Raw genomic sequence first — 27,880 nt, 5'->3', positions numbered from 1 at the left:
ATTCCGCTTCTAGCTATGGCTGGCAGCTGTATCTCTCCCAAGTCCACAGCAGCTTCCTACGGAATCAAAGGTTCTTTTCAAATTTATAATCCCTGAAAGGGACAGATTACCCAGTAAGCAGGGCTTCTTTGTGCTTACTTACTAATCTGCAGTGAACAATTTCACATCTTTGACATGCGAAATTGTTCACTACAGATTAGTAAGTAAGCACAAGTCAGCCCATGCATACCTTGCTTATTGGGTAATCCGATCCTGCTTCTCATACCACTTACATACTTAAGGTTACCACAGGCCGGGTGGCTCATCAACCAAGGCAGAAGGGAAAACATGCCGATCATGTGATCATGCAGATCAGAACTGCACAGTAAGAGGCCTGCAGGTGAATGGTGAAAGGTGTGCAGGATTCGGGGAGACCTATCTACCCGAGAGGAGCCCTGGCGCTGCAGTGGTTTGCTCCATAAAGGTTACGGCCTTGGAAACCCTGTGGGGCAGCTCTACTCTGCCCTATTGGATGGGTATGAGTTGGGATCGACTCATAGCAATGGGTTTACCTGCCCGAACCTTGGGGCAGGAACTCATTTTACCTGTGGTTGGACCCCCGACATTGTGGGGGGATTTGCAACGGTACAAATCAGTTGAGAAAACGAACTACCCAGTGACTGGTGTCCTCTCCACTAGAGTCCCCAGAAACAGGGCGGGTAGGTGCAATGTGAGTTGGAGGAGGTGTCCTCTCCCCTCACCCTCCTCAGCAGGGGGTACCTGTCGCTCATCTGACACCCAGAGTGACTTTGCCACTTTCATTTTCTGGCAAATAAAAATTGTCAGCACTAAACTTCCTTGTAATACTACTTTGTTATCACCATTTGAAAACAATAATAATAAAGCTTAAAAATATCACTTACGTTACTGGATTCAGTCATGATTTATTGATGATAATTTCAATTCAGTGATTTCAGAGTCAGGGGAGCTGCTTCCACTTCTGTCACTGTAGGTGTCCCTGTAGAAGTCAGATGTTTATTCATCATCTCCCACCCAAAACTCACTTTACTTCCCTGCTTTTGTAGCCACCATTACTATAGGGACCCTTGTGCGTACACAGCAGGATTAGAAAGACTCCTTACTACATGACACATTTAGCATGAGGCTGCAGAGGGATTTTCTTCTAATAACTAAAGACACACATTTAATTTGAACTTCAGTCATGATACCATAGCCATCAACTCAGAGAAACTAACTGGTATCTAATAAAGGTAGCAATGGGGTGTGATCCGCCCCCTAACACAGACCACAGGGCCCTACTGCCAAATGTGATCAGATCAGCATCGCGGGAACCCAGATGCTGCAGGAGGGGGACATGGCCACTAAGCAGGGCGGCAGAGGCGGCACAGCAGCACCTGAGCAAAGCCCAGGAAAGGAAACGTGCGCACAAATGTGAGGAGGAGCATACAGCGCGCCGCCCGAGGACCCGCTGCAGGAACAACGCCCTGGTTTCCGAGGCTTTTCTCATTAACGACCATGTGATGCTTCAACACAATGAAGCAGCGACCATCTAAAGGACTGAATGGAGCACTAGTGGTGCAGTGGTTAAGAGCCCAGCTGCTAACCAAAAGGTCGGTGGTTCGAACCCACCACCCACTCCGCGGGAGAAAGATGTGACAGTTGGCTTCCATAAAGATTTACAGTCTTAGAAACCCTATGGGGCAGTTATACTCTGTCCTATAAGGTGGCTATGAGTCGGAATTGACTCAGTAGCAACCGTTTGTTTTCTGGTCTTTTCAAGGACTGGAGAAGATGAGAAATTGCTGAATGAGTGATCAGTGAACCCAACTGGGCGAGAGCCAGCAGTCTTTCTGGAGGCAATGTGAGAGCCTCCCTATCGCGGCCAGGAGAAGGCCCAAATTGGGCGGGGAAGGCTTGATAGGTCTTGACAGGAACTCAGGGTGGTACTGAACCCCAACAAAAAAAGGATGATCTGAAACAGAAGTTCAAAAGAAACAGCTCCATTATGAATGTTATGCATAGAAGGCAAAAAGCATGAGAAAAAAAACTTGTTAAATTTTCCTATTTCCATCGACCCTAAATTATTCAAAAATAACTTCTTAATTTGGATGTAGGCAAACGATAACCCCAAAACACAGGAGATTTACATCCTTTCCTCCTGTATAAGTGAGTCCTCTCCCGTTTCCTGCTCCCTGCTTCCCTAGCTCCCATGACGTCCCAAGGACTGGGTCATGCAGTTCCTGTGAGATCTGAAGGGGCTTTAATACCAAGTCCAAGGCTCATTTGAGAACGAGGAACTGAGACCTAGAGGTTAAACAGCTGCCCGAGGAAAACCATGGTACAAGCATGATCCTCCCAGGGCTCCAGATACATTGTCCACCAAGGCCCTTCCCCTCACAAAACAGTGATGCTTCCTAATTCTGTGAGGTCATGGGCAACACCTTACATCCTTATATTTTCCCACATGCCAAGAAACTAAATTTTCCATTAAATAAGCTGCCCAAGTAATCACCTTCTAACTCCACAATTTCCATTCTCTCTCCTTCCATATCTTGGCCAACAAACTTCAAGCCTTGCTTTTCCAAACACTTTTTCAAGACTGGATTTACCTGTTGAAGCATGAAAGATAATTTTGCTGGTCTCTCAGCTGTGTTTCCGGAGTAACAGAAAGGAGAACAGTTTAAAGGTCACGAGGCTCAAATCGTCACCTCATATCTGTGGCGGTGCCTCTCCTCCACGAATTCCGGATCACCATAGAGTTTTCCTGACAAACAAGCAGTCTGATGTAAAGAAGTCTCATTTCACCACAAAATGTCTTCACAACCACACCCTGCTCCCACTTTACGTTTCATCATCTTCACCACCAGGCTTGTGAAGGCAGTTCTACGATTTTCCTACCAACCATGGTCATCAGCTTTTAACGGCACAGTTTAAACTAATTCCTGGGCTTTTGACTCTTTCTGAGCACTCTAAGGAAAATTATAACAGACACAGACTTTTCCCACCATCTTCAAACATGATCACTAAAGTACATAGCACTATTCTGCTAGAATTTTCCCCTAAATCTTTTAGCACCTATTAGTACTTGGTTATAATAAAATCTGTTTAGATTGAACCATATGAAATTGACATTTTTGTGGGGCAAACATGGTCAAATATCAGTTCCATACAGTTCAATCTAACAGTTTAAGGAAGTAACAGATTACAATGGACTTAACCCAACTGTCTCACTGTAGTGAGTCACCCATAACCAAGGTGCCCCAGGTCCCTGTCTGCATAGCCAGTGACCTTTCCCAGACCCACACTGCTTCTTTGGCTATCACACTGCATTCTAAAAGAGCAAGAATAGGAGGGGAATAAAAGAACTTCAAAAGCAAGAATAAAACCAAAATAGCCAGCCTGGTCCTTCAGAGCCGCGGCATCACCCGAGACACGAGTCCCAGGTGTACTGAGCTGAAGGCCCAGGCTGGCACAAGGCAGCTCTTACTCATGACTGAGTTCTTGGTCTGGAACAAGGTTCTCCTCTTGCCCAACCTCATGGTTCCGCCCATCTGCCCGGGATTGTGCTCCGGCATGTCTATGACCTGGAGGTGTTCAGAAAACAAACATGCAACACCCAAACTCTGCTTCTGTTACGAGACAGACTGCCTTGTTGAATGAACTAAAGCCGGTAAGTAGGTTCTATTTCCCAGCCTTTCCTTATTAAGAGATGCTTTGTCACAGGGGAAAGTGCACCCATTATCATGTTAAAACCTTTGTTGGGTACGGGGTTCACCCTTCAGCCTGTCCTCAGGGTCTGCAAGACTAGCCACAGCTCCCTCCTCTGGCCATTCCGTCCTTCAGCACTATGGATCACCAGTGTGGCTGGATGACAGCACATTCCAGTTAAGACTAATACAGGACAGTGGGTCTGAGATGAACCAGTGACCAGTTGTCTTCGAGTCAATTCCAATTCATGCTGACTCCATGTGTGTCACAGTGAAACTAAACTCCACAGGGTTTTCAATGGCTGATTTTTTGGAAGTAGATTGCCAGGCCTTTCTTCCAAGGCACCTCTGGGGGGGACTTGAACCACCAACCTTTCAGTTAGCAGCCCTGCGCATTAACCACCCAGGGACTCCAGTATAATACTATATGTTACGCAATGACGTGTCTGTCTCCTCCACCAGACGATAAGCTGCTCTGAGGCAAGGATGTTCATCTCTGGTCGGCTGTGCCTGAAGCAGGGCTAGCAGCCAGCAGGAGCTTGGCTAGCGTCCATGGAATGCATGACTGAGGGAGTGGGTGGGCCGTGGCATTCCAGCAGTGACGCCCCAGCTCAGCTCACAGGTCAGCACCCTCTGAGCGCCTGCTGACCTTGAGGGCCTTCTCTGTGCCCTACTCCCCACCACCCCAAGGCTCCACACTTTAACACCTATGCTCTTCTCCCCAAGTCTTAGTGTCCGCAAAGTTCAACAGATACTGATACTGTGGAGTTCCATGAGATCACCAACTTTCCTGTTCTGTTTATCAGTGTCCTTACTGTCAAGAACAATCCCAGTTGCTATTTGTGGAGTGCTGAAGAAAACTAAATGCCCTTTCCATGTCTGTCCCTGGGCTGAGGATTCGGGGATGAGTAATGGCACTGTCCCTACCCCCGTGAGCCTCGCAAATCCAGCAGGTCAAGCAGGGCCACGCTCCTCCAGCAGATTTAACACGGGGAACAGTGTTGTTGAAGGAGCCCTGGCGGCACAGTGGTTAAGCATTCAGCTGCTAACTGAAAGGCCAGTGGTAAGACCCTACTAGCTGCTCCATGAGACAAAGCTGTGGCAGTCTGCTTCCGTAAAGATTTACAGCCTTGGAAACCCTGTGGGGCAGCTCTACTCTGTCCTGTAAGGTTGCTAAGAGTCAGAATCCAGTCCATAGCAACAGGTTTTGTGGTTTTTTGTTTTTTTTTTTGGTTTATGTTGTTGTTTGTTAGTTGCCGCCAAGTCAATTGTGACTCCTGGCAACCCCACGTGTGCAGAGTAGAACTGCTCCACAATTCTCAAGGCTGTGACCTTTGGGAAGCGGATCGTCAGGCCTGGGTTGCAAGGCTCCTCTAGGTGGGACTGAACTGCCAGCCTTTCAGCTAGTAGTCAAACATTTAACCATTTGCACCACCCAGGGAAGTAGGCCAACCAGGAAAAGCTTTGGGTGCTGTTAAACAAATTAGCTTTCTATTCCAGCAGTTTCTTAATGATAAGCCCATCTCTCAAGGTTGCTGGGATTAAGTGAATTGATACCGATAAAGTGCAGAGAACACTACCTGGCACGTGTAAGTGCCTACACCTACTCCTCACTTATCAACTAGCTTGTTACGCAATGTTTCGCATTTACAACAATAGTAAAAAATCGACTATCCAACTATTTTGCTCATTAAATAGCTGGTAGGCGTGGTGGCAACAGCTGCAGAGCTTCCTCTACCTTGAGGAGGGTCTCCCGGCGGCCTCCGGGAAGCTGTGCCGCGCTGCCCTGCACCCTCCGCTCCCCGCTGCCAGCAAGGCACTGCAGGGGGTGGCCTCCTCCTTGGCAATGCCCTCCAGGCAGTTGTGCAGGCAGCACTGAGCCTGTGGGCACCTGTTTTGGGTTTCCAGTTTCTATGCTGCCTCAAAACTGCTATGGGGTGGGAAGGGAGGGAAGAAAGAGGCATTGGAGAGGGTGTTTGGAAGAAATGCATGCGAGTTTAATGACTTCCTAAAGTGGGCCGAACTGAGCCTGAAGCCTCCCCCTGTGTGCGGCCAGGCTCAGGCTCCCAGCACCCTCGCATGAAACCCAAGCCAGGCCTGGAGGGCAGAGTAGGCGCTGGGATCCTTAAGGCAGGGCGTGCAGGAGTGGAAGGAGTAGGAGTGGAGCCCCAGAGGCGGCTCCAGGAGGGAAGCTCTGACCCAGCACAGGAGAAAGGTGAAGTGGTAAGTCCTCCATTCACGCAGTCCGGCTTCATCCAGCTTTGTCTCCTCCAAGCCTCCTTTTCTACAGAGGAATAATCCATAACTGGACTCGTCACAGTGATGAGCACATTAGTAAATCTTAGCTGTTATTATTTCTATAATATTATCTAAATAAAAAAAACCAGACAGAATCCTCCATGTTTGCATAATGCCAATTTTCACATAACGACCTACTCTTTGTAATCTAACCATGTTGCTAAGTGAGGAGTGGTGTATGTAAGTGTTTCATATCAATATTATTATAAAGTGCTCCTGGTAGCTGAGAGGAGCTGGGGTGGAGAATTATTTTAATCAGGAATCCCCTCTAGTTGGCTATAGCGGTACTTGTCTTAAAATTTTTCTGTGGCAAATTAGGAAGAATACTGAAGAATTACATAATGAAAAATAAAAGTTTTTCCTGTCCAGTAAGCCTAAAACAGCAAACCTCAAGGTTCTCTGGGATGGACCGAAGTGGTCTCACTTCCTGCCTCTAGCCATCAATCACTTTCATAAAAGGCCCTCCCACACCTTCTAAGTGGTACTGAGATTCAAACAGTTGACTCACCACGAGGTGACTTGTCTTAGAGTCAAACTCTGTAGAATTGGCATCTGAAAAATCAAAATACCTGTGTTAGGAAAATAGTTACAAACAAAACTGATTATTTAATAGTTTCATTCCTAAGCTCTAAATCATAGCTTCCCTCCTCGGTTTAAAGTCATTCAAAGATTAGGACAAAACCTAGGGACAGCATTTTTAAGACTTGAAACACTCAACACACAAACTCAGGTCAATGTTTTCTATTGAATCGGTAACTCTGGGAAGTCAAGCAGTACAAAATGGGGACACCAAACCCAATGGCAAAACCCAATAATCTTTATTGAGATAATGCATCTTTGTGACCTTTCTTATATTACTGTCTTAATTTTTTTTTTACTTTTTGTTTCAGACTATCTCTCCAAGATGGGCAAGTGCTATTTCATCTCCATTTCCTTCATTCTTAGCATCTAATACATTGCCTTACTCACTTGTCTTGCTCAATAGCAAAATCAGAAATTTAACTGATTTCAAAATCCAAACAGCCTTTCCATCCTTTACTGAATCTACCATCTAACCATAAGCTAAAACCACTAAAGACTAAAAGGAAAAGAACCAATCTCCTGGAACCGTGTGTCTGATTCTTTCTGTGTGAATGGTAGGTACTGTTCCCCTCCTGGGCCTGAACCGGGACCAGGTCTCAACTGAAGGGTAAGCTCATGCTCAGGTCGGTCACCAATCTGGGAACCTGAGTGGGAGGCAGGGGGATCACAGCTGGGAAGGGTCCAGGGTGCCTGAAAGGCCAGCTCTGGGATGCTGGGTGGTAAGACAGTACCTGTCAGGAGCTAAGAAGTCAGAAACCAAAGGACGTGCTCCTACAAAACTGAGCTCCGGCCCCCTCGGGGTTACTGTGAAGCAGCCTCAGGAAAAATGCAAAATGGGAACCCAGCCTAACAGCAAGCTGGCCGAAGAGAACCACCCGTACTTTGTAGAGCAGTTACATGCCTTCAGGTTGCTTTGTTTATTTTTTTTTTTTTTAGAACTTACAAGGTATTTCTGAAAATCTAGTATCTGTCAGTTGGGCTAAGAATAAAGGGGCTATGGCCGACTATGACATCAGAGGCCCCATGAACCGCACCCTCGTGTATCTCTTTCCACACTGACTCTGGGCTTGGCCATGTGACTTGCTGGCACGTTGGGCTTGTCATTTTGGAAGGCAGCCACCATGCTGGGAAGAAGCTTGGGCTGAACGAGCAAATGATGAGCCGCCGCACGGGAAGACCATCTCGAGGTCCCTGCCGGAACGCAGGGCAGGAGTGATCGCAGATACACCATGTGGAGCACAGAAACCGCCCCCCGAGTGCAGTCAACCCGGAGAACACTGAGAAATACTAAATCACTGCTGCATGAAGCCACTGTGTTTGGGGGTGGTCTGTTATGCAGGATGCACCTTAGCTGGGCCAAGAGCTGGTATCGCCGAGCATTTCCTATACGCCAGGTGGTGCTGAGGACTATTTACATCAATTATTTCACTTAGTTTTTACAACCATGTGAAGTAGGTGCCGTTGTTATCCTCATTTTACAGAAACAAACAAAGGCCCAGAGAAGATAAGAGGCAGGGAGACTAGAGTACTGGAAATGGAACAACCAGAACACAACCAAAGAGAACGCTGACACGCTGTGAAAGACGCACTGATGTCACCGAACAATGTGTGTGGAAATTGTCAAATGGGGCCCTAACTTGCGGTGGAAACTTTCACCAAAAACACAATAAAATATTAAAAAAAAATTTAACAAGGCTCAGAAATTTCCCTAAAATCACCCCATTAATTATCACTTTAAGTTAGAACCTGAGCCCAGGTTTGGTGGCTCCAGAGCCCGAGTTCACAGTAGCTAAGCCTCACTTAGACCCGTTTTCTCACTGGACACAGCCCCGTGATGGTGGCCATGGTCACCACAGTGATTCAGGGGCATAAAGCTGGGTTGTGTGCTCAGCGGTGCTCCCTCATTTCTGTGCCATCAGCTTTGAGGAGCCAGGCTTCACCTCCATAAACACGGTGATCCCCTGTGCTGCACCCAGCAAGGCACTGAGAAACCAGGCCTGTCCCCCTCTCCTCTGCTCCCACCGCCCAATGTGCATCATCAGGCTTCCTGTCCTTCCAGGGAAAAGGTGAGCGGGAACTTAAAGCCGTCTAATATTAGGCAGGAGCTTTTAAACGGACACTTACCTTGCCATCCCAGCACATTTCTTGAGAATTCAACCACAGCCAGCTGCATTCCTAAGCACACACCTTCCGAGTGGGGAGAAAAACAAATGAAGCTCCACTGAGAATGTAGCTCCCACGTTTCTAACCAGCCTGCTGTGAACTCTGTGCCCATTTGTTCACAGATCTACAGTCCCGATCAAACTCCCATCACTTCCTGCTACAAACAAGCACCCCCTGCTGTTCGGCTCTCTCTGTACCAGATTCCAAACACTGGGACCAAGTGGACACGGGGCTTCCAAATTGGAAAAACTTCTGTTTTACAGATAAGCAATATCCTTTTCAGAACTTAAAAATTCTAGTTAATGAAACCTTTCATGGAGTCCCCACTTACAACTGATCAAGGTGAAAATTACTAAAATTCATAGCATCAGGAAATACCCTAAATCACGGTGTACAATTACAGTCGACAGGGGTGTCGTGTGAGGAGGTTAATAGTACTTGATTTGACATGAATGGTCGAACAGTCCTTAAGTGGACAGGATTTCCTAGTTGATATTTCATCCCACCCAAAATTCCATGACATCTACATGTAGCTCACAAGCTTGTCCATGCTAATGGCGAGTCTGAATTTCTCCCGAACAGAACCAAAAAGTCTTCTACTTGAGCTGCTATCTAGAAACAGGGCATCCATAGTTTGTTTCAATGACCTTCCCGTTTTATGGATGGGCGCCCACACGGCACCTTCTCTTCCTCTTTCCTGCTCTGACTGAAGAGTGCACTGAGCAGCTCCTTACCCAAAAAAGGCTTTTTCTGTTTTCGAGCCCAGCCGATTGCTTGGATTTTTCCTTCCGTTCCTCGAACTCCAAACCCTCCTGGAACCAGCACTCCACTGCAAAACAGAACAAACCACATGGCAACTCCCGTTTCCACCAGTCCAGCTTGCAGTACACACCTACGCAGCCATTACTGAGACACTGGTGCCAGGAAGTCACTCCATATATTTTGCCGCTGGACTGTGTTATTTAAAGACTGCCAATGAGATATATGCAAACACCAGGAACTTAAAAAACATACTAAACCATGGCGTCTTCTTAATAATGCTAGAAAATGCTTCTAACAAGTGAAAAAAAATACAGTATACATAATAAAAAAAATACATTAACTATACAATTACTATTTGCCCCAGGTACTGATCTTTCCTAATTTTTAATTTCTATTAATATCATTTATTTTACCATTTGGCTGAAAGTGCTCCCCCTTTATTATGCAGCATTTCTATGTGTGCTGGAGTAGGAGGGGGCCTTTCCGCGCCAGCTCAGTGTGCCAAAGTGACCAAAAGTCTCAGTGATAGCTGGACTGCCTCTGTAACATTCAATCGTTCAGTAAAATAGAAATTGTTCCTAACTTTTCACTATTATAAATAATAGCTGCCAAAAGCAAAATATTTTGTAGAGTCTACTGATGGGTACTCATAAAATATTGTGGGTAAAAAATCTTTAAATAAGCCTCATCAATGGACACATGTAGCAAAGTAGACCAATAAAATGAGGACGAGTTTTCTTCAGGCTCAACTATACTGCTAAGCTGTATTTTTTAAGGACGAAATCATATAGTATATAGTCTTTTCAGTAATTAAAACTATTTAAACAGGTAGATTACTTACTACTGGGACACAAAAGCATACTACTTTGTTCTTTAAAAAAAAACCCAGGAAACCAGAGGCAGAGAACAGGACTTACTGAGCACTGCAGAGCTTCTGCCACGCTTCGTGGTAGTGGGTGGGGTCTTCGTGTAAGGTGCTCGGCTCCAGGTCTGTAGAATCTATGTACTGGGGGGTTGTTCAGACAGGGGAGGGAGGGGCAGGCTCGTGATCCAGAGCCACGGTCTCTCATAATTTTAAGATAATATTATCAATAGTCTATCTTTCTTAGTTTTAAAATAATATGTTTAAATTTAACTATAATTTTAAAATAAACTTGAAAATCTTTCTTATATTTTAAAATACAAGAGTTTCCTTCAGTATCATCCAACTCCCAAGTCCAGCTCTCCATCTGCTGCACACTGGGGTCTGCTTAGGATCCCATCTCAGCTAAGCCACTGGAATAGGCTCTCAAGTGTTTTCTATCCAAGAGACACTCTCTCCACTTCATCTTCCACCCGAATTCTTTTCATTCTTTCCAATTTTACTGAAGCATAATTTTAGATACAATTTTAGGTGGACCCTTTTATGAGTTTTGTCAAATGTACAGACACACCAGTCATCCCCAAAAGGAAGGTATTATCAGTATCACTTTTTAAAGGTGAGGAAACTGAGGTACAGAGAGGGTGAAGTAACTTGCCCAGGGTCACACAGCTTGTAAGTGGTAGAGCCAGGATTGGGGCCATCTGGCTCCTGAGTCCACACTCTGAACCTCGACACTCTTACTGCCTCGTGCAGAGGCCGGCAGGGCCGCTGCCCTCACATTGCACAGCTCAGCTGCTGCCCACCACTTTACAAACCAGAACATAAGAACTACTACTGACAGAGTGCCGCCCATGTCCCAGGCGCCCATCCCAGTGTATGAGATGGATATTATTACTCCCACCTTACAGATGAGGAAAACGGTACCGGTACAGGTTAAGAATGGGAGTCCAAAAACTCAGTGCCTCAAAGGCGTGGCCTCAGAGTCACGAGGCATCTAGAATGGTTTCTAGGCAGTGCCTTCAACTGTACAACATGCCTCTGGCCCATTTCCATGGGCGATTTTATTTGGTTCCTAATATTCAGATCCAAGCATTCACTCTCTCATTGTCTACTCTCGCCATGTCTCCCCTTCATTCTTTTGTGAAAATTCCCCCACAGCTCTTTCAAAGCCAGGAGCCAACCACAAATCTTTTCATCACTAAGAAGAAATTCTGAGCTCCAAATGTATGAAGCAGATATGCATACAGCATCTGCCAGTATGGACTCTGCCTCCCTGTTCGCCCCTTAGCTGCACCCACACCATCCCTTCTTACCTTGATTTCCAACTTGTGGTTGATGGCCAGGGTGGAATGCTCTAGAGCTTTAGTGACAGAGGAGTATGAGTCGGGGAGCTTAGTGTATTTGCCCACAAGGGCAATAGAGCAGGTCTCCAGCAAGCAATCATATCTACCAACAAAGGTCAACAAACACCCATTTACTAAGACTGTACATAAACTTGTGACATGACACTTTCTTTTTAAGGAGAAGACAGACATGTTGGGAAGAAAATAATAGGAGCAGATATTAACTGAGTTCCATGCATAGACCAGTAAACTGGAAGGAATTTTCATATCAATGTGGCAGGCTTTTTAAATAAAATAGATTTCAGAAGCTGTTATAAAGAGACTATTTCAAAACCTCATACAAATCGGTTATAAAAAATTAAACTCTGAAAGGGTAAAAAAATTAACAGACATGAACAATTCACAACAGTTCATGTGATTAATAAACCAATATAAAGAAAATTATTTAGCCCAGCTAGTAAATCAACAGAAATCCACATTAAAAGAAAATGTATCTTATAACCCTTAAATCAACCAAAAATCTCAAAAAGTAGTAGTATTTAAATGTTGATAGGTGTAGACAGAAACTGTTACACTAACCAGTTACTTTTAAAAAGAAGTTGAGTAACATATACTCAGAGTCATAGGAACCATCATGTCTTTCAGTTCAGGTATTATGCTCGTAGGAATTTATCCAAATGGTATGAAATAGTCCAAGGAGGGAAGGTGGGGTAACAACTATATAGATAAATGTTTACAGTACCAAAACTTATGACAGTAAGTCATCTCAAATTCTTTATACAACATGAAAAAAATTAACAGAAAATAAAATCTGAAAAACTGTCAACAATCTAAGTGCCGCAAAAGAAGGGAATATTCAAATAAATTATGGGGCAGTCACATGATAGAACATTCTATACTCATTAAAAATAATAATTATACTTCTGAATTCATTCTATGAAGCCAGCATAATCCTGATACCAAAACCAGGTAAACACACCACAAAAAAAGAAAATTCAGACCAGTATCTCTCGTGAATATAGATGTAAAAATTCTCAAAAAAATTCTAGCCAATAGAATTCAGCATCATATTAAAAAATTAACACACCTTGACCAAGTGGGATTCATACCAGGTATGCAGGGATGGTTCAACGTTAGAAAATCAATCAACGTAATCCACCACATAAAAGAAAGAATCACACGATCACCTTAATCAATGCAGAAAAGGCATTCGACAAAGTCCAACACCCATTCCTGATAAAAACTCTCAATAAAATAGGTATAGAAGGGAAATTCTTCAACATAATAAAGGGCATCTATACAAAACCAACAGCCAACATCATTCTTAATGGAGAGAGGCTGAAATCATTCCCCTTGAGAACAGAAATGAGCCCTTTATCATCACTTCCATTTAACATTGTGCTGGAAGTTCTAGCTAGAGCAATAAGGCAAGAAAAAGAAATAAAGAGCATCCGAATTGGAAAGGAAGAAGTTAAACTGTCTCTATTTGCCGATGATATGATACGGTACACAGAAAACCCAAAAGACTCCACGAGAAAACTACAGGAACTAATAGAAAGATTCAGCAGAGTAACAGGATACAAGATGAACATACAAAAATCAGTTGGATTCCTAGACACCAATAAAGAGAACTACAATAAGGAAATTACAAAATCACTACCATTTATAATAGCCCCTAAAAAAATAAAATATTTAGGAATAAATCTAACCAGGGATGTAAAAGACCTATAGAAAGAAAACTACAAAACACTACTGCAAGAAACCAAAAGAGACCCACATAAATGGAAAAACATATCATGTTCATGGATAGGTAGGCTCAATATTGTGAAAATGTTAATCCTACCCAAAGCACTCTACAAATACAGTGCAATTCTGATCCAAATACCAACAGCATTCTTTAAAGAGATGGAAAAACTAATCATTAGCTTTATATGTAGAGGAAAGAGGCCCAGGAAAAGTAAAGCACTACTGAGGAAGAAAAATAAAGTAGGAGGACTCACACTACTTGACCTCAGAACCTACTATGCAGCTACAATAGTCAAAACAGCCTGGTACTGGTACAATGACAGACACATTGACCAATGGAACAGAATTGATAACCCAAATGTAAATCTATCCACCTACGGTCACCTAACCTTTGACAAAGGCCCAAGGTCCATCAAATGGGGAAAAGACAGTCTTTTTAACAAATGGTGCTGGCAAAATTGGATGTCCATCTGCAAAAAAATGAAACAGGACCCATACCTCACACCATGTACAAAAATTAATTCAAAATGGATCAAAGACCTAAATATAAAACCACACACTATAAAGGTGATAGAAGAAAAAATAGGGTCAACGCTAGAGGCCCTACCTAACACACGGCATTAACAGGATACAAACCATAACTAACAATACACAAACACCAGAAGATAAGCTAGATGACTGTGGTCTTCTAAAAATTAAACACTTATGCTCATCAAAAGACTTCACCAAAAAAGTAAAAAGAGAACCTACAGACTGGGAAAAGAATTTTGGCTATGTCAAATCTGACAAAGGTCTAATCTCTAAAATCTATAGGAAAATCCAACACCTCTACAACAAAAAGATAAATAATTCCAATTAAAAAATGGGCAAAGGATATGAACAGATTCTTCACCAAAGAAGACATTCCAAGGGCTAACAGATACAGGAGGAAACGCTGGTGATCACTAACCATTAGAGAAATGCAAATCAAAACCACAATGAGATACCATCTCACCCTGATATTACGGGCACGAATCAAAAAAACAGAAAATAACAAATGCTGGAGAGGCTTTGGGGAGATTGGAACTCTTATGTACTGATGGTGGGAATGCAAAATGGTACAACCATTCTGGAAAATGATATGGTGTTTCCTTAGAAAGCTAGAAACAGAAATACCATATGATCCAGCAATCCCACTCCTAGGAATATATCCTAGAGAAATAAGAGCAGTCACACGAATAGACACATGCACACTCATGTTCACTGAAGCATTGTTCACAATAGGGAAAACATGGAAATAACCTAGATGCCCATCAACAGATGAATGGATAAACAAACTATGGAACATACACACAATGGAATACTACACAATGATAAAGAATAATGATGAATCTGCAAAGCATCTCACAACATGGATGAAGGACAGCATTATGCTGAGTGAAATAAGTCAATCACAAAAGGACAAATATTGTATGAGACCACTACTATTAAAACTCATAAAAGGGTTTACACACAAAAAGAAACAATCTTTGATGGTTACGAGGGAGGGGAGGGGTGGAAGGGTAAAACACTTAATAGACAACAGATAAGCAGTATCTTTGCTGAAGGGTAAGACAGTACAAAATACTGGGGAAGCCAGCACTTGTCCAAGGCAAGGTCATGGTCATGGAAGCTCCACAGACACAATCAAACTCCCCGAGGGATCAAATTACTGGGTTGAGGGCTCTGGGACCATGGTCTTGGGAAATATCTAGCTCAACTGGCATAACATAGTTTATAAGGAAAATGTTCTATATTCTACTTTGGTAAGTAGCATCTAGGGTCTTAAAAGCTTGTGAGCAACCATCTAAGATACTCCACTGGTCTCACCCCGTCTGCAGCAAGGGAGAAAGAAGAAAACCAAAAACACAAGGGAAAGATTAGTCCAAAGGACTAATGGACCACAACTACCACAGCTTTAACCAGACTGAGTCCAGCACAACTAGACGGTGCCCAGCTACCACCAACAGAAAGGAATCACAATAGAGGGTCCCAGACAGAGCTGGAGAAAAATGTGGAACAAAATTCTAACTCACACAAAAAAGACCAGACTTACTGGTCTGACAGAACTGGAGAAACCCTGAGAGTATGGCCCCAGGACATCCTTACAGCTCAGTAATAAAGTCATTCCTGAGGTTCACCCTTCAGCCAAAGATTAGACAGGCTCATAACACAAAACCAGCCTAAATGGGCACACCAGCCCAGGGGTAAGGCCGAGAAGGCAGGAAGAGACAGGAAGGGGAGAGTGCTGAAATGTCATGGGTTGGCAAACAATGTCATAAAACAATATGTGTACTAATTGTTTAATGAGAAACTAGTTTGCTCTGTACACCTTCCTCTAAAATATAATTTAAAAAAATTATACGCTATAATTAGTAACAGAGGAAAATGCTTGTAATGTTTTATGAAGATCACAAAACTGTGTGCCATTTTTGTAGCTACATAAATACATACCTGTAAATGAACAAAGACTGAACGGGAACGGTCAGAGCAATGGAAGGTGTGTTCCCTCCCCAAATGCTAAAACCAGGCACACCCACTGCTCTGAAACACCGTGTGAAGATCTTGGACGTGGATGATGAGGCAATGTGAGGCACCACAGAGCTTTCAGAAGAGGAAAGTGAAGTGGGGACAGTCCTTGAGGTAATGAGTTTTGGTAGCAATAATAACAGAAGGGCATCTCTAGGGGGTGCAAATGGTGATCACGCTCGCTGCTAACTGAAAGGTCGGTAGTTCAAACCTACCCAGAAGAAAGGCCTGGCGATCTACTTCCAAAAAAAATTAAAAATCGGCCATGGAAAATCCTATGGAGCACAGTTCTACTCTGACACACATGGAACCGTCGTGAGTTGGAAACAACTGGACAGGAACTGTTTTTTTTTCAGTAAGAGAAGACTGCACACCCTTGCTGATCCCTTCTGGTGTGGGTGAGCATCATGTTCCCAAACACAGAGCGCTCCAGCCACGGTCAGCCCAGAAAACAGAGCCTACTTGTCTGGGCCTTCGGGGCTGTGTGCTAGCCCACTGCACTGGGACGCCTGTTTGAACTGACTTTCTAGCTGATGAGAGACAACTGTGATAGAAAGTAATCTGGACTTGCTGCCTGGAGACCTGGGACCTCGCCCCAGCTCTACCAGGACTCCCTCATCCAGGAAGCAACCTCCTGACAGCTAAGAGGCCTTCTTAACAATCGTAACATCTCTTCCCATTAAGACCTTTTTCAACATGCGTTGACAGCAGAAGCACTGAAGTACAACAGCAAGAGCTGACTTCCCTGAGGCCTTACAAACGAGAGAAATGAGGCTTGTCCCCCAGCGCCTCACTGAGGCATACTTGTCAGCCATCTCTTTCCACTTCATCAGCATTTTTTGTGGCTGCCTCTCAATAGGGAGATTGAGTCTTCGAAGAAAATAATCTACAACCCCTTGTTCTTCTAATAACAAGGGGACTTGGTAGATAGATGAGGCATCCTGGACACAGATGACCTGTTTAAGAAAAGAAAAAACGGTTATTTAATAAAAACAAACAAAAACTAACTGGCCTGATAGCCTCCTACCAGCTGTATGTCCTTGGGAAAATATCTGTTGTCAATCTGAAAAGTGAAAAGAGACCAACTTCTAGAAAAATGTAAATGATCAAAACCAATTCAAAAAGAATAGAGTAGAAAATTAGCGGTTACTCTATTATGAACAAGGATAAAAAAAAAAAACCTTTCTAAAAACTCACAAACCAAACCACAAATGTAAAAAAAAACCCATATCGAAGTAGGATCCATCCTAAAAACGCATGAATGCCTTAACAGAGGACCAGTGGTTCTCAGGCTCGGCTACTGATTAGAATCACTCAGAAAGCTTATAAAAATCCAGAAGCCCACCCTGCATTCCAGGCCACTTAACTCAGAAGCGGCCCTACATCCCCAACCCTACACCATTGCCGTTGAGTTGATTCCGATTCACAGCAACCCTATAGGACAGAGGAGAACTGCCCCATAAGGTTTCCAAGGAGCAGCTGGTGGATTCAAACTGCTGACCTTTTAATTAGCAGCTGAGCTCTTAACCACTGCACCACCCCAGGCCGTTAACTCAGAATCCTGGGCGGGAGGCAGCCCTGCACCCCAGGCCGCTTAAATCAGAATCCTGGCGGGGAGGAAACATTAACATGTGTTAAAGCTCCCCAAGTGATTAATACGTGCAGCCAAGTTGAGAACCACCTGTTACAGAATGAACTGTGTCCCCCAAAACTGTATGTGGGAAATCCTCACTCTTACGCCACAGATGTAATACCATTTGGGAACAGGGATTTCTTTATGTTAATGAGGCCATGTCAGTGCAGGGTGCATCTCAAGCCAATCACTTTTTGAAATAAAAGAGCAGATCAGGCACAGAAGCACGCCAGCGCAAATGGAGAAAGACTGATACCACATGGAGATCACAGGAAACCAAGGAAGAAGAGCTGAAAGAGACAAGGATTTCCCCTCAGAGCAGACAGAGCCTTTCCCTAGAGCCGATATCCTAACTTCGGACTTCTAGCTTCCTAAGCTGTGAGAACATAAATTTCTATTGGTTAAAGCCACTCACCTGTGACATTTCTGTTACAGCAGCACTAACAAACTGACACACGACCACGCAGGAAATTTAACAGTGTAATTCAAACATCCAATAACCTAGTCTCAAAATTCCTTGACCATAACTTCCCTTCCACTCTCCTTCAGCTAAACCTGACCAATGCCCCCATCTCAACTTATCACCCCCTAGAATTTCCATGCTAAGCGGGAAATTTAACAGTGTAATTCAAACATCCAATAACCTAGTCTCAAAATTCCTTGACCATAACTTCCCTTCCACTCTCCTTCAGCTAAACCTGACCAATGCCACCATCTCAACTTATCACCCCCTAGAATTTCCATGCTAAGCACCCTGCTCATATATATAACAGGTTCCAACATTTTGGATTTCCTGCACCACAGGTCCCCTCCATGAGCACAGCTAACAGACAGCCTACAACGCCCTCGACAGCTGGCACCAGGCACAAGGCTGATGAGGGGGTCTTTGCCCTGAAGAAGTTCACAGTCTACCAGGGGAGGCAAACACAGACACACACAAACATTCAAGGGCTGTTAGATAAGCTCGGTCCCTGGGTGGTGCAAATGGTCAAGCGCTCAGCTATTAACAAAACGCTTGGCAGTTCAAGTCCACACAGAGGCGTCAATGGCCTGGTGATCTTCTTCTGAAAAATTAGCCATTGGAAACCTCTGTGGAGCACAGTTCTACTCTGACATACATGGGTCGCCATGAGTTGGAATCAACTCGACTGGTACTCACACTGGTACGATAAGCTCACTACCAGCAGGTATGAGACACACAGGTAGCCTTGAGAAGGAAGTAGTTAACCGTGAGGTTTGAGGTCAAGGAGGTTTGGCAAGTAAAGCTTTTCTGAAAATGCCATGTCCTAGCCGGGCCCTGAAGGATGACAATGAAGAAGAGATTATTAGAACAACAGGGAGAGGGGGCACCGATTTCCCACAGAAATTAGCAAGCACAAAAAGCCCAGCACTAGAAGCAGCGTGGGGCATTAAGGGACTGGAAAGACATTAGGAAGGCAGAAGCATAAAGTACAAGGAGCAAGGAGAAAAGAGGCAGGAGAGGTAAAGGTATGACTGGGGAACCACAAGAGATAAGAAAAAGATGAGTCATAGAGCCCAGGGGTATCAGTTCTTCTAGGAACCTTCTACTGTCTCAAACTACAAAACAACTGTTAGGAGACTCTAGGACAATGAGAAGCAAAAAAGATTTACACGGAGATCGAACTGCTACTTACTTCCTCAGGTTCAACCTGGCAGAACATCGCTATTTTGTCTTTCACTGATGTTTCAAGAAGATCTGAGCACCTGCACACAATCTAGCAGTAAAGCAAACAAGTCGGTTTAGGTAGAAAGAAGGGGTGACAAAGTTGGGTTTTATTTCTGAATGAAATTAAAACAGACATCCCATTGCTAAGATGGATTAAAATGTTAACAATGAGCACAGCACAAGTAAACTATGAAGATACATTACCTATTTTCAGAACTTAAATCCCTAAACCCCAAATCCCAGGAGAATGGCAGTAGAAATGGCAGGACATTAAACAGACAGACGAATGAACCACACAAGCTAACTGGGGTTTTCCTCATTCGTTGCTATTCTTGGGTAGGAAGGAAAAGGAGAAATGAAGGAATAAGAGGAGAGAGAAGGCATGGAGAGTACAAGGCCTCACGCATGCCGGTTACAGAAATGGTGTAAAATAAGAGTCCAGTTCAGAGCACTACCTATTTTCTCTACCATCAGTTAAAATCGAAAGCAGGCCAAGAAAACAAAGGTCCTCTCTGTCATGGAGGAGTGATTTGAATTAGACATATAAGATCACACAGAAACCAGATAGTCAGGAAATCTTACCAGATCTGGGGAAAGTCCAAGTCCTCTAAGTGTCTGAACACTATCCCGAGTGGGTTTACTCCTCTCCTGAACTTGTTCACTTGTTGAACTTGGCTATTTTACAAAAGAAAAAGTTAATTTCTCTGTAGTAAAGAATTTTCAAGTATGACTTTTCCCTGAACATCTTTTACTAGGGAAGCTGATAATTTGACCATTCGTAGAGTTTTAATTTTTGTCAAAGTGATGCAGGCATATATTTCAGAGTCAAACAGTTCTACAAGGTTCATCTTAAAGAACAGTGATACCCAGTCCTCATCCATCTCCTCCCATTTTCCAAGCCCCAGAGGCAACCACTCTGCAACTCTTCTAATTGACCATTCTGGTATGTTTTATTGCTATGTCTTGACATTTAGTTTCAGGAATTTTCGATTCATTTCCCTGACAGACGACCATCCCACCCTCTCTCCCCTTCCCCTACCCCCACTACATGTACACCCTTCCAGTGCCTGCAGCCCCTGTCTCAGGATTTTGATTAGATCGCTCTGCAGGGTTTACATATTTTTGAGTATTTAACCGTTATTCAGTTAAACCTTGTCCCATACTTTTCCTTTCTGGTCTAATTTTTTGTTTTCCTTGACATTAATAAATTTCTTGGTTTTGTCATTTTGTTTTAATTGTAATTGTGTTTTCAGTGAAAGTTTACAGCACCAATTAGTTTTTCATTCAAAAATGTCATACACAAATTGTTTTGCGACATGGTTACAATCCCTGCAATATGTCAGCACTCTCCCCCTTTCCCTTTCAACCCTGGGCTCTCAGTGACTATTCATCCAGTTTTCCTGTCCCTTCCTACCTTCTCTTCTTTGCTTTTGGGCAGGTGTTGCCCATTTGGTCTTGTATACTTGACTGAACCAAGAAGCACATTCCTCGTGAGTGTTACTGTGTGTTTCATAGGCCTGTCTAATCTTTGGCTGAAAGGTGGACTTCGGCAGTGGCTTCAGTTCTGAGTTAGCAGGGTGTCTAGGGGCCACAGTCTGTGTGGTTCAGTACTCTGAGTTTTCTATGTACTATCTTTAGTCTCATTTCACACTTTAATTGACAGATTTGCTGGGTATAAAATTCTAGCTTAGAAATCCTTTTCCTTTACTATTTTTAAAGAAATAGCTTCAGTATCTTTTAGCTGCCAGTACTGAAAAGTCTAATGCCATTCTGATTTTTTGTTTCCCTTCAGAAAACTTTTTAGAGGCTTTTAGAGTTTCTGCCCCAATCATTCTCAAATTTCACAATGATGTGCCTTGGTGGGGGTGTGTATGTGTCATTTTTCATGCAATATGCTGGGAATTCTGTGGGCCCTTTCAATGTAGAAACTCTGGAAATTTCCTTGAATTGTTTTTATCAAAGGACAGCAAATGTTTGCTATAATGGGCCAGATAGCAAATATTTTAGGCTTTGTGGGCCACAGAGTCTCTGTCACAACTGTGCTGTGCAAAAGCAGCCATAGACAATATGGAAACAATAGGTAGTTTGATAAAACATTTAAAAACAGGTGGCAGGCTGGCTCCTGGTTCAAATTACCACTTCTCTGTTTCTCTGTTCTTATTTTCTAGAACTCCTATTATCTAGATGCTAGAATCCTAGACTGGTTATCTAATTTTCTTACCTTTTCTCTCCTACTTTCTGGGATATTTCTTCAGCTTTCTTTCGTTTCTAGCACCCAATTTTTAATATCCAAGAGTTATCTGTTATCTGCTGTTTTCTGAGTTCCCCTACAGCATCCAGGTCTTGTTTAATAGATGCAGTGTCTCTCCTCTGAATTCTCTGAGGACATTACTGACAAACGTTTTTTTCTAAGTTTCCTGCTCCCTGCAGAGCCTCAGTTTCCTCTAAGCTTCCCTTTATCCAGTTGTTTTGGTCTCATGCATGTTAGATGCTTTCTCCAAATGCCTGGGGACCACTGGATGCCAACAGCACTAAATTACACTTAATCCCCATGATTTGAGTTCAGTACTACTGCTCTCAACTGTCCCTAGTGGGTGCCCGTCCAGAAACTCTCTCCAGAGAAAAACCTACAGTCCTCTGCCAAGGTGGGAAAGAGGCTGATGCCAGACTGCACACATTAGAGAAGATGTGGCGGTCTAACTGCATCTGAAACAGCAGTTATGACTCCTACCACCCCCACCCCCCGGCTTACAGAAGTGCCCGGTGCTGCCAATTCCTAAGCCTCCTGGGGGTTCTACAGGGCAAACAGGGTTGCTTCTCTGCTTTCCAGGATTCAGCTCCCCCAGGTCTGCTAGGTCGGTTTCTACTTGCTCATCTGCTTTCCAGCTTCCTAACTTTTGTTACTGTTGACTCCTCTCACATTCTGTTTAGCTTTGTAAATGTTTACCTTAAAAAAAATCCTCTAGTTACAATGAGGTTTCGCCATACAGTAAAAACACACACATACCTTTAATCCACTTTCTCTTAACTGCAACTTCCCCTTTCCTAGTGTTTCCATCTGATCCTTTCAAAAAATAAAATTATAATTTTTAATTCACACAAAAAAGTTCTTTCTTCCCTGCTTCCTGCACCTCAAGCACTTAAAAATGTCAGATAAGGAGTGGAAATTATCCTTTTCTCCCTCCTGTCCATTTCTCCCAAAGTACAACTTTGAATACCTTACCTGAGGGACTAGACTGACGACAATATTACAAAAGTTCTCTCTTTTCACTTTGAATTGGAATTGACGGAAAGCTTCAATAAAAGGCATGCTTTCTATATCTCCCACTGTTCCACCGAGCTAGAAGAACAAAGTTATTTTAGAGATTAGCACTGAACTTCCTCTGGTGGTTTAATTATCTAACAACTGCTCCCTGTCATCTCAATCCAATATCCGTAAGAGCAGTAATACAGACTCCCTAGTCCTGTAGAATGTTAGTTAACAGTAATTAGACATTTCCTTGTGCTAAAAGATGACTTTTTCAGACAGGCTCACTGTTCCCCAGGGCTATTATGGATCTTTCCATATCACTTCAAGAAAAAGGTCAGGTGAGAGAGGTACTAGGAATTTTACTTGTATGGGACTCACAAAGCAAAGAAGCCTAAAGCCTATCTCCTTAGTTAACCATAGTCAACTTTTGCATTAAAAAGCATCAATTATAAACAAACTGCTGGAACTTTTGAATCTCCTATCTTTGAAGGAACACTGCAATCCAACAGCCTGAATCAGCATTGTGGGAGCACAGAAAAGCCAAAGAGCTTCAGTGGTAATTGTCTTACCAGTTGTTGATGGCTGACTAAGGAAATGAATATGTATGCTTGTTCATACAGACAGGAATCACGGAATTTAGAATAGATTCGTACCAACCTCAATAACACACACTTGAAGTTCCAGGCCATCTTCATCTACAGGAACTAACGCCTGTCTCATTACCCACTCCTGGACTGCATCCGTGATGTGAGGGACAACTGGGAAAGAGAAATGTGTCACCTAGGCTTTTCCATCAGCATTGACTTTAAACAAAGGGTCCAATCAGGATTCAAGCAGATACAACTTGTGTTAAACTGCTGCGCTCTTTGCCTTGACAGAGTAGCAGTGGGTCACGTTTCCTAATGGCCCCAACAAATCTTTGGCCTCCCGCTCCCTGCTGCTTCTTTTCCAGATTTCCAAGTTGTTGCTGGAAGCACTGCAAGACAGCAAGGCCGAGTACAGCAGCCTGAGCCACATGAGGCCATCTGTCCCTCTGCATTTGCGGAGTACACCCTCTGGCTGCACACCAGCACGACAGGCCATACAGCCACCCATGTTGCTTACAGCCAAGGTTGAAGGTGGGAACATCACACCTGTGTGCTTTCCCAGGCACAAGGGGCTGCCGGGACCCTGTTCCACCATGTTTCCAGTCACCAACGGGTCGACACTCCAGTGCAGAGGGCTGTACAGGATGGCAGTGGTTCGGGCACAGTGCCTGGCATCAGAATGCCTGCATTCTAATCTCAGTTCCACCACTCATTAGCGTGATCTTTGGGGAAAATTACATAACTATTCCTAAACTCGGTTTTCCCATCTGTTAAGTGGAGGTAATAGCTTAACATCTCAAAACCAAATCCTACGTTACCTTGGACAGTTTTCCCCAAGTAATCTCCTTTGTGTTCTTTGTTAATGACGTGCTTGTATATCTTTCCAGTGGTCAGATTATTGTCCTTGGTGAGGTGGATGTCAAGGAACCGCTCATAGTTACCCAGTCAAGGTCTACTTCCCCACCATCATCCAACACAAAAACTTCCCCTGTAGGGAACAATGAAAATGTTTATGTAAGTGAAAAATACATGTACCATGGCACAACTAGAGTTCCAAAGTGTAAACACTCAAATAGAACAAAGTCTGCATTCATTTGAGATAAGGCAAAGAAATGTACTTCCAGAAAACTAAATATGCATAAAAGAAGGAAAAATTATCAATCATTCTCCAAAAGCTAACATCACATCCCAGCCTGTCAGCAAACTCACTCTTAATCAGAAAGAGTTAGGAAACAGCATGGAGTGGAGGACATATATCAGACTTCTCAAATATTTGAAGGTTATCATGTTGCCAGATTCCATTTTTCAAGAGAACTGACAAACTTTCAGTCAGCCACCAAGAGACCATTTCTCCTGCTTCCTCTGTCCAACGAAGAAAAGCATTCTGTACACTAAGGATCTTTTGAAAAGGCAGGAAAAATGGATGTTATGTAATACAAAATATACATACAATTTCTAAGGGCCACATGTTCTTGTACATACTACATAATCATTATTTTAAAAAAAGAAAGAAAGAAAGAAATGCAGTCGGCTTACCATGCTCACACGGAGAGAACGTTCCTGCGTCAATTTTAATGTACAGGTCAATTTTAATTGACGTTACATGTAAACCACATAACTTCAGTATTGTGCCCACACTGCTGGCAATGATTCCTTTTCCAATTCCTGACATGACACCGCCAGTAACTAAAATGTACTTCATTTTAATTTTGACCTGGGAGAAAGAAAAACTATAGATAAAATATATCTCTGTCAATTTAAAAACCAGAACCACTTGGGTCAATTCTGACTCATGGTGACCCCATGTGTGTCAGAGAAGAACTGTGCTCCACAGGGTTTTCAATGGCTCATTTTTAGGAAGTAGATTATCAAGCCTTTCTTCGGAGGTGCCTCTGAGTGGACTTGAACTGCCAACCTTTTGGTTAGCAGCCAAGCACTTAACTGAGGTAAAAGAAAAATTATAGATAAAATATATCTCAACCAATCAATTTATCTGGGTTCAAATACCAGCTCTGCAACTAACTAGCTATAAGCTTTCTTGGAGTCTTGGTTTTCTTGTCTGTCAAAATGACTATGGAAGGTTGTCAGGTTTAAATGGGTCATAACAAATACTTGGATCCTGGAACACCAAACACCTTTAGTCAAATATCAGTTTAAAAAACAACTGCTACTCAAAGAATGCAGCTTTTGTTTAAAGCCTTGATAACTAACAACCTTGAGAGTCAACAACAACAACAAAAAAAAAACCACCTCTAAGCTGTCGATATAACACCATGCCCCAAATGCTGGCTGGCATCACTGCCAGAGGCTGGTATACCCAAGTGTCTGGTTACTCTTCTTAAATGAGAAAAAAAAATTTATTTCAATCTTGGCTAAGCACTCCAGTCCACTGAAAGAAACCTCTTTGGCTAAACTACAATGTAACGCCAGGAAAATACAGCTGCTCTAGGTTATGGATAAGAATAAAAGGATAGAGAGAAGAAAACCTCCAACATTTAAGCATTGCAGATAAACCTAAAAATTTGCAGTTCTCATCTGCAATTTAATAGCAACTTGCTTCTTGTCACCAGTCTCTCCCAGATATGCCATGAAGAGAGACTGTAGGTACTGGGGGACGGGGACATCAGATAAAAAGCCTACAGGAAGCACATCATGAGCAGAGGACTCAGAGGGTAGATTAGGTCAAACAGTAGTACAGTCACAGCAGGGAACGGAAGGACAGACTGGATGAGAGAAAAAGGACGGATACAAACACAGCAGAGTCAACACAGACAAGAGATCAGGAGATATGCACAGGCTTGTCAGGAAGGGTTTATTGCTGGTCCCCAGCTTCAGGGGCCCAAAAACCTCATTTGGTCAGCAAACCCAAATGTGATCAAATTGAGAAACACAGTCACCAAGTAGCAGAGAATGCTTGCTTGGGCGTGGTCAGGACGTTTTCCTCCTCCAGGAACACTCCATGTGAAGCAGAGTTATAATCAAAATAAGCTAAGAAAGGAACAAGGAACTGAGGAGTTCAACTTGAAGCACCCCACCCCCACCCCCACGCCTCCCCCACTTTTCCCCAAGGCTTGAATGAATGAGCTTGGCAAGGAAGTAAGAATGCTCAGAATTTCTTTGCTCTCATACAGCAAGGAAGCCACCAACCACATCCTGCTCTTTCTATCCTGTTGCAGCACTCCCAAAAGCATGTTCCACGGCTTCTACAAAATGCATACGGGATTCCCAAGGGGGGTTTTATGGATAAAGAAATTGAAGAAATGCTGATTACTCAAAATCAACTCGTTTCTTTACTCCCTTTAAATGTACACTGTGATCTCCCAAAAAGCGTATACAGTATGCCATTTCCCATAATTTGACCCTAAGTCTGTATTATTTGGGGGAAATACTACCCTGACCATCACCTTCCAGGGGAAATGTTCCTACTGAAACATGATTAGCAGACTTGGCTACATTTCAGATATGAGCTAACCAGACATAACCCTTGCTAAGACTATACCCCGGTTTTAGATGTCAAATTTTGGATGTTCCTAGAAATTCTTCAGCAACCCTTTTCATTGAGTGGGTTACTTCTACAGAAGACTAATCTCATCCATTTGCATTTGATGTGCCCAAATTTTACTCTTTTGGAAAGATTCCTGCAGTCTCCCACATTGCCTGGCAATAAATATTCCCATCTACACAACGACCAGGTGGGAGGCAGGGAGGACTCATTCGCTCACATTACGGGCTACCTGCTATGTTTGAGCTACTGTGCTAGACACTGTGGGAACCACAAAAATTAATCAGATTTGGGCCCCTACCTCAAGTTGTGGCCATCCAGTTAGAGGCGTGAGACATTTACAAGTAAATGAGCAATCCCGTGGTGGTGAAAAGCAGACAAAATGTAGTGTCAAGGGGGGAAGAAGGGATAGCAGAAAGCTTTCAGTGCCGAGACCAAGGTAAATACCATGGTCCATCAGAGCATCAGAGCAGGGTGAGGCAAGTAAGTCCGGCTTGGAGACTGCTCCAGCTTTGTAGACCTGAGACTTGCAATGGTCCTTGAAGGATTAAGTAGTTTAGAAAGTGTGGAAAAGGGTACAACAAGAGCAGCGTGTGTAGGAAGGAGAGAGGCATCTACGGGGAACAGGGGTAGGGCATATTTTGCTGGAGAAGAGGATGGTGAGGGGATTGTGGAAAATAAGTTGGAAAGGTAAGCAAGGGGCCAAATCACGCAGGAACCTGAATGCCCAACTCTGAACTCTATTCTGAAGGTGATGGGGGGATACTGGAGGATTTTCATGCACACAAGTAACACAGATCAAAATGCAGCAGGGGAATTCAACAAAGATGGGGGTGGGGGGGACAAAAACCAATCTAGAAATTGAGCTTTTTTTTTTTTCATGTTGTGAGGTCCAGTTCCAGCTCCACCACTTGTGCACGAGACCTCAGTCAATTAAGCTGCCGAAAAGTCTGAGTTCTCACATCTGTAAAATGGGAGTGATAATCTCCGCATCGCCTGTGTCACAGGACTGCTGAAGACTCAAAATTATAAAAAAAAAAAAAAAACTTCAAAATTATAATGTGTGGACCTATGTGCACCACGCAAATGTAGTGAACAACTTTAAAATGCCATTATCCTCACCGCCCGCAGCCTCAGAGAGAGGAACAGCTGTGAGGCCAAAAGGTACGTCGGTGGGTGGGCCGGGCGACCTCAAAGGCACCTTCCGTCCA

General features: G+C 43.4%; 1 protein-coding gene across 1 annotated transcript; it reads right to left on the bottom strand.

The window, feature by feature from the left end:
- Positions 1–1,014: 1,014 nt before the first annotated feature.
- Positions 1,015–24,937, bottom strand: LOC101347214 (CTP synthase 1-like). Its single transcript, XM_012560137.2, is given in 18 exon segments — positions 1,015–1,025; positions 1,829–1,972; positions 2,513–2,609; positions 2,709–2,764; positions 3,488–3,584; positions 6,514–6,557; positions 8,712–8,774; positions 9,485–9,579; positions 10,430–10,518; positions 11,688–11,820; positions 16,815–16,966; positions 19,299–19,379; positions 19,913–20,005; positions 22,554–22,670; positions 23,238–23,338; positions 23,986–24,111; positions 24,114–24,155; positions 24,704–24,937. Coding segments are annotated over 18 exon segments (1,707 nt in total). The 5' UTR covers positions 24,870–24,937.
- Between the last annotated feature and the right edge of the window lie 2,943 nt (positions 24,938–27,880).

Source organism: Trichechus manatus, unplaced genomic scaffold (genome assembly GCF_000243295.1).
Source record: "Trichechus manatus latirostris isolate Lorelei unplaced genomic scaffold, TriManLat1.0 scaffold00001, whole genome shotgun sequence".
In the NCBI taxonomy this organism is placed as follows: domain Eukaryota; kingdom Metazoa; phylum Chordata; class Mammalia; order Sirenia; family Trichechidae; genus Trichechus; species Trichechus manatus.
This window is presented reverse-complemented; position numbering and strand designations above follow the sequence as displayed.